The following is a 17075-nucleotide window of genomic DNA, read 5'->3' on the forward strand; positions in this document are numbered from 1 at the left end:
TCGACTTGGGAGAAAAAGTCTTCCCAAGGCAGAAACGTTCTTGGTGTGTTTAAGGAACAAGGAAGCCAGTGTGGCCAGAGCACAGTGAGTGAAGGAGAGGGTAGCTGGAGAAGAAGTCAAAGAGGTCAGCTGGGTGCATGGGGGTGGGAGAAGGCAGGCACCACATGATGCGGAAGACTCTAGGCCAATGCTGTCCAGTAGAAGTATAACGTAAGCCACATGTGTAATTTTAAATTTTCTAATAGCCACAATAAAAAAGGTAAAAAAAAAAGAAAATTAGTAAAAACTAACATTTTTATTACAGCTAATACCTCCAAATATTATCATTTCAACATGTTATCAACATCAAAATACTGAAGAGGAAGATGGGCACGGATGTTACCTCAGGGCCAGTCTTCCTCAGCGAAAAGAGGAGATTGGCAGCAGATGTTAGCTCAGGGCTAATCTTCCTCAAAAAAAAAAAAAAAAATACTGAGATATTTTACATTTTTTAGGTACTAAGTCATCAAAATCTAATGTGTATTTGACACACTCAATTCAGATTAGACACATCTGAAGTACTCAATAATGGATAACAAAATGGACAGCACAGCTATAGGCCGTTCTTTCTAAGGACTTTGGCTTTAGAAAAATGGGGAGACTTTACAGAGTTGTGAATGTAGGAACATGACTTAAGTTCTTAAAGGTCCAATTTCACTACCTGTTGAGAACAGACTGTAGAGAAATCCAGGTGAGGGATGGTAGCAGCTTAGAAGGTAGTTGCAGCGGAGTAATGACAAGAAGCAAGATTCTAGATTTATTTTGAGGGTAAAGCTAACAGGATATGCCAACTATTTAATGTGAAGTGTGAGAAAAAGAGGAGTAGTTGAGAATATTCCGAATTTTTGGCCTGGACAATTAAAAAGATAGAGTTACCACCAAATGAGACGGGAAAGACTTTGGTCTATGATAATAAGTTCAATTTAGACAAGAGTTAGGTGCTGATAAGATATACAAGTGGAGATCTAGAAAAGGCAGATGAGTTTAAGAATCTAAAGTTCAGGAGAGGGGCCGCCCATGTCTGAGTAGTTGGGTTGACGCGCTCTGCTTGGGCGGCCTGGGGTTCTCCAGTTCGGATCCTGGGTGCAGACCTAGCACCGCTCATCAAGCTAAGCTAAGGTGGTATCCCACATAGAGAGACTGGAAGAATCTACAGCTGGGATGTACAGCTATGTACCAGGGAGCTTTGGAGAGAAAAAGAAAAAAAAAGAGAGAGGAAGATTGGCAGCAGATGTTGGCTCAGGGCCAATCTTCCTAAAAAAAAAAAAAAAAAGGAACTTCCTTCTAAAAACAAAACTCACCGATTTAAAGTTTAGGAGAAACGTCTGACTGGAGATATAAATCTGAGAGCCAGCAAGAGGAGTAAATTTAGATACAAAAATTTAGAATTTAGAGGATGAAGGATGGAATTCCGGCTCCTGAGAGTTTCAAGGAAGTGACTGGGGAGAGGAGAAGGAATCAACAAAGTAATGTGAGAAGTAACAGATGAGATAAAAAGAAAATTAAGAGAGAGAAGAAAATGTGGCAAGAAGAAAGCGATAACCTTTGGTTCTCTTTTTGGTTTCTTGTCTAACATGTTATTTCTATCATACATAAAGATAATGCCATCAGTCTCTTTTCAGTAAGGATACACTTTTTGATTTGCTCATTTAGTAGTTAGCGGGATCTGCTGTGATCTTCCCCCTCCCCCCTATCTTTTAAGCAACACCTATCCCAAATAGAGAATGCAGATCTTGACACTGAGCTTTCCTGTGAGAAGCATTTGAAAAAAATGCTACAATGCATTTGAAAAAAAAAAAAAAAGAATCACTGGCTTAGGAGTGAAGCTTCAGTTCTTTCTCTGCCACTTACTAGTTATATATGAACTTGGCCACATACTTAACAGGATCATTTTCTTCCTCTGCAAAATGGGGGAGATGCTGGTGGCTGCTGCCTCCACCTAAAGATCTATCTTGATTAAATAACAATACATATCACTGTGCTTCAAAAACACAAAACAAAGCAAAAATAAAGCTTTGTACCAAAAAAGGGCTGTCATCCAAGCCAACAATTGGACCTTATTAACTGATGAAAAGAGCTGCTACGAAGTAGTACTACAGAATTAGCCTCCAAATGATAAATGTTGATGTAAATTAGGCAACGTCTGGAAATTTAAGAATTGGAATCGCCTGCAACGATGTACTCCGAAAGCAATAACAGGCATTTTGTAAAGTATTAAAGTTTATAAATGTAAGCCACTAAGATATACACCTTTTCCAAACCAGAACTCACTTCAGGTATCAAACTCCTTTCCTCTGCAGCCCACATCCCCAGTACCGAAGACAGAATCGTGTCCTTGCCTCTGTCCCTGTGGGTGCTGGAAAGATGTCAACGTACACCCCTCTCCCATTCCCACCTCACCCGTAGGTGGACGGCTCTAGAAAGAAGTGAAAACTGTAATAAGGTCTCTTTTAAGTAGTAATGACCCTCTGGAGAAACTAGAGCCCAAAAAAAGCAGGAGGTTTTTCGAGCCCCGAGCGCAGATCCGTGCCTAGGACGGTGCGACTTGCACTCTGTTGCAACAAGAGACTCCGCGCTGGAGCTACTTTCCCCGCAAGGCCAGAAAACCCCGTGCTTTACCTCTACCGAGGCATCTAACGGCCGCCGCCATGTTGACCACTCCGGGTTGTGTTCACGAAATTGGTCCTCCGCTCCAGCTTGGATCAGATTTTAAAAGGGTTCCCTTCCGGAATTGGCGGAGGGGGAAGGGATTAGAAGGAGCAAGAGGGAAGGGGCGGGAACCAAAATATGCTGACTGGGGAGGGCGCTCGACGCGGCTGCCCCGTGGCGGTGTTACCATCGTTCTTCCGTGCTGCTTAGGAACCTGTGTTTCGTGGTTCCGGTACTACAGTTTTACCAGCTTCAGGGACATGTGCCCTTCCTGGAAAAATAGGTCGTGAAGGCGATGCTCTGTTTTATTCTTTTTGATTCTGCAAGTGTACAGAGAACTCATTTTAGTAGATTGTGAGAGTAAGCAGGAAAGCATGAAAAACAGAAAATCTGAAGAATCTCACCAGCTTCCACCACCACATTTCGGGCCTTGTAAAGACTTAAAAAATTGGCCAGGCTTTCACCGCCACCCCAGGTGGGGGTCCCGCTCGTCGACAACACTTCTCTTTTAACTGAGCGCAGGAGCAGCGCGGTTTTAAGTTACTCTTCGCGTTAATCAGCTTTCCATTTCACCCCTGCTGGCAAGCTGTGCCCTTAAGATCAACTGAATAATGCTTGACAAATTTATATAACACTTCTAGTTTTAAGATGGCAGATCTGAAACCTACGCACAGGTTATTCTGGCTGAAAAAAAAAAAAAGAATCAGTATCCTTTCCATTACGTCACAGCTGTCGGGTGTGGTTTATCTAAAACAAATCTGATCACGGATTGTATCACTTGCCAGTTTAAATAAAACCCTCCAGTGACCGCTGGAGCTCGCTTCTAGCCTCCGCCCACCTCCCCAGCCTCAGCCCCTTGCCAACATCCCCTCCTCCTCCAAACACACACACACACACACACACACACACACACGGTTTCTCACCTCCATGGCTGTTCGTTCTGTCCCCTCTGTTTGGAATATCTTCTACCACATCACCTAGGTAACTTTTTTTTTTAAAGATTTCAGCTCAGGCTTTACTCACTGATGAAGCCTCCTTCCTTTCTTCCCAGGCTGAGTTTTGACCAGCGCTTCCTGGTTTTGTACAGTATCCAGGGCATATACCTATTTTTGTTTGTTTTAAAGCAGCTTTATTGAGATGTAATTCACATACCATACAATTCACCAATCTAAATTATACAATTCAGTGGTTTTTATAAAATTCAGAGTTGTGCAACCATCACCATCTGAGCTGTTTGTGGGCGGAAATCAAGTCATCCATTTTTGCAACCTAGGCACGTACTACAATACCTGGCACGTAGGAGGCCCTGTTTGTTGAATAAATGAATAGATGCATGCATGAATTAGTGACTTAATTAGAATAGCAAACCTGCAAAATTAACTTGCTTCCATGAAGCTGCCCACTGGAAGTGGCCCTGGATCAAAGTGAGAATTTCACAAATGCTTTATTTCATATTTATATATTGTACTCCTCTACATGAAGCTTTCTAATTTATTGTCCTGTTGCTGTTAAAACCTAAGCAGTTACTTCAAAAGTTCCACGTTCATTTATAGCTATTAATACAAAAAACTCAAAGAACTTGAATCTCCCTCTATAACTTCCTCTCCTTTCTCCTCCCTTCTTTCCCTTTCTCCCTTCTTTTCGCAAATATGTGAGTGCCTGCCATGTGTCAAGCAGTGTGTTTGATGTGGTGATTAAAAGCAACACAGCCATTGCTCTCATGATACTTAAAAATGAATTTCGTTTGAGGGTAAATGCCAGAATTGGGACAAGTTCACCAAATCTATTTCAGACAAAAACTAATACCCAGATTAGAGGTGCTGGTCCTCAGACTCTACGTCCCTCCCTTTCCATAGCTGGGGTCAGTTGGCCCCCATGCGTACACTTCTTTATGTTTCCTATTATGACAACAGAATTTAAATGTTCGCTGTTGGGACTCAGAGTAACACGCAGTCTGCTTGTAGTAGTAGCCTTATTAAAGCAGTGTCTGGAGAGGTACAGCTTGCCTGAGTGCCCACTTTGAGCATCAGAACTTGATGGCATGAGTCGGTTGGGTCCACAGTCCAGTTATCTGTATATAACAATACATAAGAAGTTCTTTAGCCTGAGTCTTATAAAAACTACAAAAGTCCGCACTGAAATGGGAACTCCAGACCTCTAAATATTTAATACATAATGAGCCGCTCAGTGAAGAGAGGCAGTAGGTTATTTTGGTGAGGCAGTAGTTCTTTGGAGCCAAACTTCCTGGGTTTGAAGCCCAGTATCATCATTTACTAGCTGTGTGACCTTACTAGCAGGTTACTATACTTCTCTGGGCCTTGGTTTCCTCATCTGTGAAAAGGACCCAATAATGAGATAATTTACCGAGGTACTTACACACAGTATCTGGCACAGAATAAATACTCATTAAATGTGCAATGTTGCCATTAGTAAGGAACCAATGAGAGCACTTAACCAGAGAGGCAAAATGAATAAGCTGTTCTAGTGCCCCTTCTTCCAATATCTGCTTATTTCTTAATATGATACTTGCTGTTCTAGTCCCTAGATGTGCTAGGATGTCGCTTTCTTTTTATCAGAACTTTTATTAGTATTTGCAGAAAGTCTTTAGGCTGTGTTTATGCACTTCCTCAAAGTTCACTTTAAACTCAACTTTCCCCAATTGATTTCTAGGAAGGTTTATACTCTCCAGGAGTCTTGGCAACCTGCCAGCTTCCTGCCTGCTTGGCGAATTTCCCTGAGAAATGCTTCTAAATGTTTGCTCAGCCCTGTGGTTCTCTTGACCTATGTTCTCTACCTTCCTCAACCATCTTCCAGTTGAGCTAGAAACTCCTTGCAAGAAGAGTCACTTCCCAGTTGGGGTTCAAGTGAAAAATGGATTCTCTTATTGAACAAAAATAAGGAACTCCATGACGTTTTCTATTTCAGTAGTGTGCGTGAGAATCACACAGAGGCCTGTTAGAACTCAGATTGCTGGACTCCATCCCCCAGAGTTTCTGATCCAATAGGCCTGGGGCAGGCCCATGAATTTGCATTTATAATAGGCTCTCAGATGATGCTGATGTATTGGTCCAGAGACCACGTTTAAAAACCACTCCCCATTTAATACCATGAAACATTTGCATCCATACCTACCATTAACTTAGGGAGCAGTTGTTTTGTTTAATGAGTTTATACTCAATATAATATAGGCAATAAAAGCATAAATTTCCCTATGTGGTGTCTCTAGGACCAGAATTGACCTACTCTTATCCCCTCCTCTAGACAGAAACTGCTATTCCACACCTGGACTTCAGCTCCAAAATTGTCCAGCTGTCAGCTAGGAGAATTTCCAGACTCTGCCTGTCTGCCTATCTGGATTTTAAGTATTACCAACCCCTAGATTCCCTTCCCTCCTTATGCTTACTTCAAACTCTGATTATTTTTTCATAAATAAATAACTGTCTATAATAGTGATTTCTCAGCCACGAGGTTGCAAGTGTGATTAAGAATTGGAACTCATTTTGTCTTGCCCTCCCATATATGGGAGCTTCTCTGTCCAAAAACCCCTAGGAGACTATTTTAATTCCAGATGGAGTTAGGGGATTTAGAACTATCCAGTGAATGCTGGTAAATGTTTAACAACTGGCTAACCAGTACAAAAGAAATGAATTTGTAGAATTTGCCCATCTCCATGTTGTAAATATTCTCACAATAACTATTTTCAAGCTACCAAACATTAAATCAACCAGCTCACAAAATTTCTGACAACTTAGCACTTGGTTCTCCCATGGCTATAGCACGCTACTGGGAGTTCCCTAGTAAAAGCCTTTGGTAACTTTTACAAGGCCGAAACCAAACCAATTCTTCCTAGAGCCACACTTTTCAAACATTAGTGTGACTACAAATCACCTGAGAATCTTATTAAAAATGTAGATTCTAATTTAGTAGGTCTGGGCTGGCACCCGAGATTCTGATTTCTAACAGGCTCCTAAGCGATGTTGATGATGATGCTGGTCCATGGACCACACTTTGAGTAGCAGGGTCTTAGAACATATCCTAGAGCAAACTTCACATTTCTGTCATTAGTCCCAAACCAGAAACTTTTGAATAGGCTCTCTTTTCCTAATACAGAGAATCAACTTAAGTGGATCCCCAAATTTCTGGGTATGAACTCCATGACCTCCATCTTTCAATAGAGATACTACAAACATCAATAACTTCCTGTCCCACTCACACCTGCTTCTGGTGGAAACTTCCCCCCCCACATAAATAAAATTCCCCAGCCCCAGCTGTTTGGCTCAGTGTAAGCCATCTGACCCAAGGAAAGTCCATCCATACTGTAGCCAGTGATCTGGCTTGAAAGGAAAAGCTAGGCCAGCGGTTCCTCTCACAAAACTGAACTTGGGAAAATGAAAGACTGAAATATTTAGGTGGGAGAACTCAAGCTGTAAGGTCATGGAGTAGATTCAAGGCTGGAGAAGCCTCGAAAGGCAAGCTGAAATTATTAGCAAACAGAAATGATGCATGGGTAGTTACATGAAGCTAGTCAGTTTCAAGAATAGAATGGAGTGAGGATGCTGGGAAAAGCTGAGATATCATGAAGAAGAAAGAGATCAACCAGCCTCTGAGAGGAAGATAGCAAATGCTGCCTCAGTTCCTGTTAGAGTTTCCGTGAAGCCTGCTGTATCACTGTCCCTCTTTCTGTGTGCTTGGGAGATCCTATCTACCATATATAGCCATGGAATAACCCCTGTTTTGTTTTGTTTTGTTTTGTTTTTTTGAGCTAGTACCTGTGAATTTCTATATCTTCTAAACAAACCAACAAAGACCTAATTAAAACCATGGGACTCTAGTTATTCTAGTCATAATGCATGAACTGAGAGTTCTCTTCCAGAATTAGTAGCATGGAATCTCAGAGTTTGAGAAGCTTTTGAAGGTCTTCTAGCTCCTGGTGTATAAACTCTCTCTGTAATTCTCTGCTTAAATTTCTGATGACAACGTCTTGAATATTCTATAAGGTAGTTCATTCCATTTTTGGACAACTCTAATTGTTAAAGTTGTTCCCTATATTAGACCTGAAATCACCTTCTGTGTAACTTAGACCTAATTGAACCCTCTGGGTCGATTCCATTTCCACATGGCAAACTTCCTGGTACTGACAACAGCTATCATGCTTCTTAAATCTTCTCCTCACTTGGCTGTGTGTCCATGTCCTTCCCCACCCTCAGTTCTTTCCTTCCTTCCATGGTGTGGTGATGAGAGCCTCTCATCTTCTAGGAGACTTACCAAGGATATACTCCTGATTGCCCATGTCTGTCTTAGAATGTGATCCAAAAACTGAAAAAAACACTCCAGAGGAAAAAGGAATAGTTAACTTTTCCTGGAAAAATTAATGCAACCTAAAATTCCAGCAACTTCTTCGCCTGTTCTAATGGCTTCACTTAGTACTTTGTGATTCCTTTGCCTTTCCTCGATACTCTTTCTTTATAACAAAAAAGCATACCACAAGTATCCTGGATTTTGAACTAAACTAAAAGGTAAGGTTCTTTTTCATGAACTTCTTGCTTTAAGATTTCTCTATTCTAGAATAACTCTGTCCAATCCAAATATAATACAAGTGACAGATGTACTTTTGTTTTCTAGTAGCTACATTAAAAAAGTAAAAAGAAACAAGTGAAATTAATTCTAGTTATTTAACTCAATATATCTATAATATTATCAGTTCAACATGTAATATAAAAAATTATTGAGATATTTTATGTTCTTTTATTCTAAGTTTTGGAAATTTTATACGTGTTTTACATTTAGAGCACACCACAATTAGGATTAACTACATTTTGAATGCTCAATAGCCACATGAAGCTACCATACTGGACAGCACAATTTTAGAATAATAATAATAGCTGATGCTTATTGAACACTTACTGTGTGTCAGGCACTTTTCTAAGGAGTTTACATGTTTTAACTGTTTAAATCTTCACAACAACCCTATGAGATAGTCACAATAATTATTCTCATTTTACAAATGAAGGAACAGAGGCACTGAGAAGTTAAGTAACTTGCCAAATTAATATGTAGTTGAGTTGGGATTTTAACCCAGGATGCCTGGCTCCAGAGACTATGTACTATTATACATGTATCATACACCTATTTCATGCTGGACACTGTGCTAAGCACTGTACATATAGTATCTCACTTAATTCCCATTTTATAGATGAAGAAACTGAAGATCCAAAAAGTTAGTGACTTTCCCAAGGCCACGTAACTAATGTTCAAATCTAACATCACAGCCAGTACATCTGACCATTGCACCCTCCTCCTGCTTCACTGCCACCCTGAAACTCTGGTGTTTATACACACATACAGCCATGACTCAGTATTTTTGATGCCAATGTTTTAAATTAGAAAATGGCCAGATAATATCAGAGTGTGTGGGAGAAAGTAAATAGCATGTAAGCACATATACATTATTTTTTGATCTTCAAAGCCAAGCGTGTAAATCACATGCACCAACAAAACACTAATTAGAGTTAATTTTTTTTATCTCTAATGCATGCAGAAGTAAAACTTGTTTGAAATATTTATCTAAACTATGGAAATGCGTTTTTTAAAAATTTTCTATATCTGAGAAAAGTAACAATACCAACAAAATTCTTAGGAAGATGTTTTACTTTTGTAGAAGAGTGTGCACAACTTATGCAGCTTTATGTTTTCTAGACTTAGAAGTGAGCACTCCTTTCCAGTCTTGTCTTTCTTTTAGATTAGGTTGAACTGGGGCTGAGTTCCTCACCAAGCTCCAGCCTTAGGGGTTAATAAGTTCTTTCTCTATCTCTGGACATCTCTTTTTTACTGCTTCAGGAAATGAGCCCAAGGTTTTTAGGAAATCTTGGGAATTATTTCTTAGTCATTTTTATCTAAAAAATATTGAGTCCAAATACTCCAAAATTCATCCATGTGTAGTAGTATCTCATGTTTGTCTAAATTACTTTATTCCATTTAACAATTTTTCTGTCGTTACTACTGGGTTAGCATTTTTCTTCTTCCCGTAGTTATCAAGTAAGAGAGATAGAATAGGAGTAGCATTGGAGGGAGTGAGGGGACAGATGGAGAGAAAACAGACTCAGAGAGGAGAGGCCTCTGATAATCTAGAAGCCAAATGTTCAGGTCAAGCTTTCCTGGCACAGCCAACCCCACCTAAGTTATGTCCCCACTCAGTGCCTCAGTTTTTCCATTAGAAAATAGGGATGGCAACATTTTTTTGTGGCACATGATTCTTCATTGCAGTTCCTCAGCTTCAGTGACATCTGGTTAATTTATGATAAACAACTATGGATAATTGTTAATGGTTAATTTTTGATGGATAAATAAAAGATGCTTTTCTGGCTCCTCTGGGAGAGATGACAAAGCTCTAACCCAAGCAAATAAAACAGGTCAAAGGGATACGCAAGGACCGAAAGATAGGGAGTAACTAGCATCCTGAGCCATCAGGAAAAAGAGATTGTATTTTGAAAAATTAGTAGATCTCTCCAAAGGTCAAAAGAAAATAGTAATGGCTGGGCATAGAAATAAGAATAGAAGGGTTACTAACTAAAATTTCTTTTCAACTGTAATAATCTAGGTTCTAAAATATGTACTGGTAATTGCTTATCTTTTCTTAGTTTGTGCCATCATAAATGGTATTGTTAACAATGACTAAGGAAGACAGTTTAGGTGATACAAACAAAAATTTTATTTGCCACTTCATGAAGCAGCCTCCTTTGGAGAACTGCAAAATGGGGCAAAAACCAGGAAGCTTTTATAGAATAAAGAATAAAGAAGAAGGAAGAGAAAAATAGAAAATATTTGATTGGCTGGGGCCACATAGTCAACCTTGTTTGGGGTGAGAAGGCCCAAACTTGGCGTGGCGTTTGGGGATTGGCAGACTGAATATACTGCGTTTCGGGTCAGTTTCTGGTCGAACGGAGCATTTACAAGGTCTGGAAAGTTAGATCTAAGTTTTGGTTTGCTGATGTGGCACCCCAGGCAGGAGCTGCTCCATCTTGGGCCTGGAAATTTATTTCAACAGTATAAAACACACAATTCTTCCAGAAAATACAAGAATGCATTGCTGTCCTGACTCCCGTCTAGAAGGAGGGCTATAGAAGTCTAGGGAGAGTAAGACGCCCCGGTTCTCAAGGCTCCGCTATGGGAAGAGGCCCGACTCCTTCCGTGGTTGACAGTGAGGGTGGGGGTTTTTGCCGTGTTACCGCAACTCACCATTTATACAGCTCACAGAACGGATTCAGGAAGTAGCGGCTGTGTAATAGGAGGGCTCCATTAAACCCAAGCTGTGTGTACCCCGAGATTCAGATACATGATGGACATAGAGAGGACCTGAAGGGTGTCTTTGCATGGCTCTGAGGAGAGGTTCATCCTAAGGGAGGTGAGAACGTTCAAAGGGCACAAGACCAGTGTGAAAGAAAAGGCAATTCTGAGTGTGTTCCTCAGGACTCTGCTTCCACCCAGTTCCTTCCAAGGATGAGTGTTAGAACCTGAGCAGGGAGGCAAAAGAAAAATATCTAAGAAACATTTTACTGAAACCTCTGAGGGACCTATGAGCATAGGACTTTTTGTTTATGGGAACAGGTAACAAAGTGGACATGAGAGAAATTCTCAAAGGCTGTATGCTGCCACCTGTGACACACTTGGGACAGTGATGGCTTCAATGGCTTTGGCACCTTTCTTACAGACAGAATGTAACCAAAAGCAGCAGGAGAGGAAAAAAGCGGCTGATGCCATGCAGTAGCAAATGTGTCTGGGAACACTCAAAGAGACACTCCCTTAAGTACAACCGGTACATCCATCCAGAGCTCGGGAGCCCTTTAGGGCGATGTGCAGAGCCAGCAGTTATTGGTGGGTCCTAAAGGCAGAGAAGCACCGAGACTCCAATTCACCTTTGGTCTGAAAAACACCAGCTGCATGCAGAGCGCCATCCAAGAGTAAGACAAGCAAGTATGATTATGTTTTTTACAATAATGTTGCCTAATTATGAAGTTTGTTAGCTCTATTTAATGTTTAACTTTCTTAAATTTCCATCGGCCAGGATTAGCAGGGTTTTTTCCTTGCACATTTTTTTTTTTTTACAAAATATGTAATTCCAGATTATGAATTGAAGTGACTTACTGTACCCTGTATCTTAACTTCCTATTAATTGAATTAATATGAAATCCTTGTCTAATTTGCTGTCTTATCAAGTTACCTATGACAATTTACCGTATTCCTTATTCCATGAGAATTAAGTGTGTTTCATAGGTATAAGAAGGCATTATCACAATGCATTGCAGAATCTGAATAAATTATATTCACTGACTAACACTCCTCTGTCATTTATGTTACCTCTTTCAAATAATTTAGTAGATTAGAAGGGAACTATTTTTACAAAACTATCTTCATCATGTTGCCATAAATCCACCTGCTACAAAAGTGCTTCATTGGGGCTGGCCCTGTGGCGGAGCAGATAAGTTCGCGTGCTCCTCTTCGGCGGCGCAGGGTTTCACTGGTTCAGATGCTGGGCGCAGACATGGCACCAACTCGTCAGGCCGCGTTGAGGCGGCGTCTCATGTGCCACAACTAGAATATACAACTATGTACTGGGGGGATTTGGGGAGAAAAAGCAGAAAGAAAAAAAGCGAAGATTGGCAACAGTTGTTAGCTCAGGTGCCAATCTTTAAAAAAAAAAAGCTTCATTATCTTTACTCATTTTTTCCTAACAGATTTTTTTCCTTACTATAATCTGGTGAATTATTTGTAATTTCTTATTTTAAAGAATACTGTATTGGTTATACTTCATTTGCCACTGACCGTATCCATTCTTCACCCTTGTCTGCCCTACTATGTGCACCCTTGGAGACTGACGCTTTTAAACTGAACCACTGGGGCTCCCTTCCCCTCTGGCTTCTCACTAGGTTTGATGGTGGGAAGTGCCATTCTTGCAGGAAGAAAGAGGCCAGGGTCTTGCCTTGCCCTCTCCTGAGTGGCTGTGGTCCTGGAGGTGGCTGCATTCCTCCAAGGACACTGCTTCTTCCAGGCAGGCCCTCTTCCGCACACAGCTCCAGCTCTCACCTAGTTCTAGTAACACCATGTGTCCCCTTACTTCTTCAGGCCTAGGTGTGCTGATAGCTGCCAGCCTTGCAAGTCCATGTTTGTATCAACATCCCTTGTTAATGCCCTTAACCCTGCTCACACCTCTGTTAATAGCCTCCCTTTTAAACCCTCTTCAGTTAAACTGAATTTGCCATGCGTTTCCTGCCAAGCCTTTGACTAATATAAACACGTAGTCAATATATTGCTACGTCAGACTTTAACTGAAGGGGTGGGATAAACCAGGAGAATCATATGAGTTAGCGAAAAGATTTTAACACTATGCTAATAATAACAATTTTCATAGTTCAAAGGAAACAAAGGCAAGAAGTCAAACCCTTCACAGCAGGTCCTCTTGTGGCTGACTTTAGTTTTTAACTCTGTCCTGAGGTCTGTGTCTTACTATATGAACACCACCTTCATTGTACTTCAGTGTGCAATGCTACACTTTCATCTTTGCTGAAACCCCTTCCATACATAAAAGGGATGGCCTTACCCCGTGAATTACCACGCCCCCAAAACAATACACGTCCACTATTTGGAGTTGTTCAGACAAGAGTAAGAGACTCCCTATGTCCATGAGCACTCTCCAAGGACTGTAGAACAGTCCCCAAGGACATCTACACTGCCATCCAAGCCTCTTTTCTCTCAAATGTGAGTTGTAAAAATGCCTCTTTATTCTCTCAGTTATCTAGCAGATAACTATTAGATCATACGTACACACACACACACACGCATGCATGTGCACACACACATCTTCTAAGGAGAAATATGAATGCTCAGAAACAGTATGTTTGTTGATAGAGTATTGGCTCACAAATATTTTTTTCATTGCACTGATAACTAATGAAGCTAAAAATCTAGATTTCTATCTTCTTTTGAAAATAATCAGCAGGCCAAGCCATACTGGGCCCCTATTTCTATATGGCCTTTACCCATTGGAGGTGCATAGGCATTGCCCTTTTTAGATAGGGCATCATCTCCCTCTATACCACAATCACCCTCACTGTGTTGCCTCTCTAGGCATGTCACTCATTCACAATGTCGGCCCAGACCCAGCAGACACTGGATTCTCAATCTCTGCTCCCACTCCTTTTCAAATTGTGTCCTCTGGAGTCTGTCAGAATAAGAAATAGGCCTATCGCTGAAGAATAAACCTCTTAATGATTGTTTCATTAGGAAAAACACTAGACCAAAGCTTTGAAATTACGGCTTATAAGGGTCTGACTAAAATCTTAAATAAGGTCCATTTGCCTTTCATATTTTAAGCCATTTGTTCAAGGTCTTTCCATCTCAATCTTGTGTGTTTAATAATTATTTATAAAATTTGCTGCTTTTTGTAAGTGGGTAGATGTTTTGCATCCTGATGTTGTCTTTTTCTATTATTTCATATTTTGTATACTTTTGAATACATTAGAAACTCTTAGTCAAACTGGTTTAGGTAAACTAGCTTTCAGTAAATTTGAGCTCACTCAATTATGCTTTTTAAATGAATGAATTATTAAAAGTTGTTTTCATTTGATCCTGTAGTGTGTTTCATCCAGTCTGAGTTAGTTTTATATGCTGCAGAATGTAGTATAGCACTAGCAGAGACATTCTTCTATCCCCAGTCCGGAATTCTTGTTTGAAGCCTGTCTACTACCATTCCAACCCATTATTTAAACTTGACCTTCTTCATTACATATAAAATATAATGCGACGCTTTACTTAATTTATTAAATCGTTATTATACTGAGGTTGTAATGCCCTAAATGGAATCTCCATTGCTGAGAAAAACTTTACACTTATTTTGAAAGTGCTAAAACTTTTTAAACTAGTTTGTGCACTGGGGCATCTCAGTGCCCATTTAAAATTTGCCATGGTCTAGTCACTGCTAGCTTAAAAATAATGATAAAGAAAAGATAGCTTTGTTACATTTCTAGTACACACCCTATTAACCAACTTCAATGTAATCAATTAATCAAATTAACTGAAACTTTCCAGTGCCTCACTAAAAATATTGACTGATTCAGCACCTTAAAAACTTGGCTAGTAATCCCCACCAATTCTTCCACTAGTAGAGTTTTACACTCAAGAGTTCAATGTTTCTCCAAATTTGTTTATGTTTGTTGATGAACTATGTGTACAAGAAAGAAAAAAGTGGGGTTTTTAATATGAAAATTAATCTAAGTGCTTTGGAAAGACTTGATAAAGGCAAGCTGCTAAAAACCATTGTTGCCAGATTTGAGGTAACAAGGCAACTAAAAATATGGAAAAAAGAATAAAAATTTAAAAGGATTCTTCCTTCAGATTGCTCCACACGTGCTTGTTCCATTTTAATGCAAATCCCTATAGCACCCTTATTATGTGCCAGACAAATGTGCTAAGTGATTAATATGTATTAACTCATTTTATTCTCTTATTAGGTAGGTACTATTATTACTATAATTTTACAAATGAGGAAATTAAAGCTTAGAGAAGTTAAGATGCTCTAAATAATTACATGGTGGAACCGAGTTTGAAACCTTAGAAGTCTGAGTTCTAGCTGAAAACTCTGGATAATCATAGGCAATGCATTATGTGTGTGTTTTATGGAAAAAGAAGACAATTCAGAACAACAATCAGCAGATCCATATTCAAAGAAGAGTTTAGCAGATCAATGAGTTTTATACATTTTAAGTGAAAAAAATGCTTAAAGAATGTGGTTATCATTTTATGTGATTAACTAACCAACCAGTTGAGTTGGAAAAGAAGTTTTCTTCTGTCAAAAGAAGTAAAACATTGAATCACACTATAAAAAAATGTGTTTTCCCATAAGAGAAAGGATATAGAAAGAGTGTGTTTTCTCATAAGAGAAAGGATAAAATTTGACATTAAAAACAACTGAATAGTGCTCACTTCAGCAGCACATACACAAAAATTGGAATAATACGGAGAAAGTTAGCATGGCCCCTGGGCAAGGACGACACACAAATTCGTGAAGTGTTCTATATTTTTCAGAAGTCAAAATATAATGATGTACAACTGAAATTTATATAATATCCTCAATAAAAATAAATAAATAAATAAGTAGATAAATTTAAAAAATGAGCAGGAGAAAAACCTGAGAATAATCTTTTAAGCAAATGGTGCTGGGACAATTGAATACCTATCTGCAGAAAAAATGAACTTCAACACATACCTTACACCTTACACAAATTAGCTCAAAATGGATCATAGATCTAAATGTCAAACACAAAACTATAAGACTTCTAGAGGAAAACATAGGAGAAAATCTAGGTGACCTTGGGTTCGGCCATGAGATATTAGAAATCACACCAAAGGAACAATCTATGAAAAAAATGGATAAATTGGACTTTATTAAAATTAAAACGTTTTATTCAGTGAAAGACTTGTTAATAGAATGAGATGACAAGCCACACACTGAAAGAAGATATTTGCAATCCACATATTTGATAAAAGATGTATCCAAAATATGTAAAGAACTCAACTATAGTTAATAATGCTAAAATGAATATTTTTTGTCCATAAATTTTTGCTAAGCTTTTGACAATTAAAAAAAATAAGATGGGGTTCTAGAAGAACAATTGCTAGGTCAGAGAATATGAACTATTTGTAGCATGCATCTTAACTTTCAAAGAGTGGTAATATTTTATTTTTTGTGATAAAATTATTTTATTAAATCCAAATGATACAGGGAATAAAGTAAGAAGGAACATTGAAAAGAAAATGAAGAAATATAAACAGATAGTAGAATAAAGGCAGAAATAGGATTTGGAAACTAAAGAAATAATAATAACTAATCCTTAATAATGCTTACTACATGTCCGGTACTGTTCTAGGCACTTCACACACAGAATTCATTTTATTCTATGATAATCCTATGAGGTGAGTACTATGATATTACGCCCATTTACTAGATAAGGAGATTGAGGCAAAGAATTGTTTTAAAAAAAACTTGCCCAAAGTCATACAGCTAGCAAATAAAGAGAGGGCATTTGAACACAAGTTTGGCTCCAGTCTCTACTCTCAACTATTGTACTGCACTGTCATAGAAATCAACAAGCATTCCTCAAATGTCTACTATACACAAGGCATTGTATAAGACAGAACAAGAGAAATAAGAGCTTTGCTCACAGGAAATTCATGATATTATGAGAGAAATATGTAGCTAACTCACTAGGGGAATAAATAAGAGGAAACGACAGGGTGGGTGGGGAAAAGTCTCAGGGCTCAAATGCGCTAAGATGTCATTAGTGGCTTGAAGAATGGGTAGGTGTGGAAACTGAAAAGGATGTAAGAAACACTCA

General features: G+C 39.2%; 1 protein-coding gene, 1 long non-coding RNA gene and 1 other non-coding gene across 11 annotated transcripts in view; 2 read left to right on the forward strand and 1 right to left on the reverse strand.

Annotated features, from left to right (window-relative positions):
• The window catches only part of MRPL1 (mitochondrial ribosomal protein L1), a 59269-nt gene extending 55527 nt beyond the window's left edge, over positions 1 to 3742 (reverse strand). For 2 of the 9 annotated variants that reach the window (XM_023635376.2, XM_070262342.1), the window contains exons 1-3: positions 3612 to 3742; positions 3093 to 3372; positions 2659 to 3008 (exon numbers count right to left, since the gene is read on the reverse strand). In XM_023635376.2, the coding sequence (XP_023491144.2) occupies positions 2659 to 2689 (31 nt within the window). In that variant the 5' untranslated portion in view covers positions 2690 to 3008; positions 3093 to 3372; positions 3612 to 3742. Of the gene's footprint in view, positions 1 to 2310; positions 2456 to 2658; positions 3009 to 3092; positions 3373 to 3611 lie in introns of those variants that run through there. The other 7 variants (XM_070262339.1, XM_070262341.1, XM_070262340.1 and 4 more) reach the window with 5 other exon arrangements.
• Positions 3743 to 7594: 3852 nt separating this feature from the next.
• LOC111772380 (uncharacterized) lies at positions 7595 to 12019 on the forward strand. The gene is made up of 2 exons (XR_011436805.1): positions 7595 to 8204; positions 11396 to 12019. It is a non-coding gene; the product is annotated as an uncharacterized lncRNA (long non-coding RNA).
• A 3636-nt stretch (positions 12020 to 15655) lies between these two features.
• LOC111772383 (U6 spliceosomal RNA) lies at positions 15656 to 15762 on the forward strand. Its single transcript, XR_002806210.1, has one exon. It is a non-coding gene; the product is annotated as a U6 spliceosomal RNA (small nuclear RNA).
• Positions 15763 to 17075: the final 1313 nt, after the last annotated feature.

Source organism: Equus caballus, chromosome 3, assembly GCF_041296265.1.
Source record: "Equus caballus isolate H_3958 breed thoroughbred chromosome 3, TB-T2T, whole genome shotgun sequence".
In the NCBI taxonomy this organism is placed as follows: Eukaryota; Metazoa; Chordata; class Mammalia; order Perissodactyla; family Equidae; genus Equus; species Equus caballus.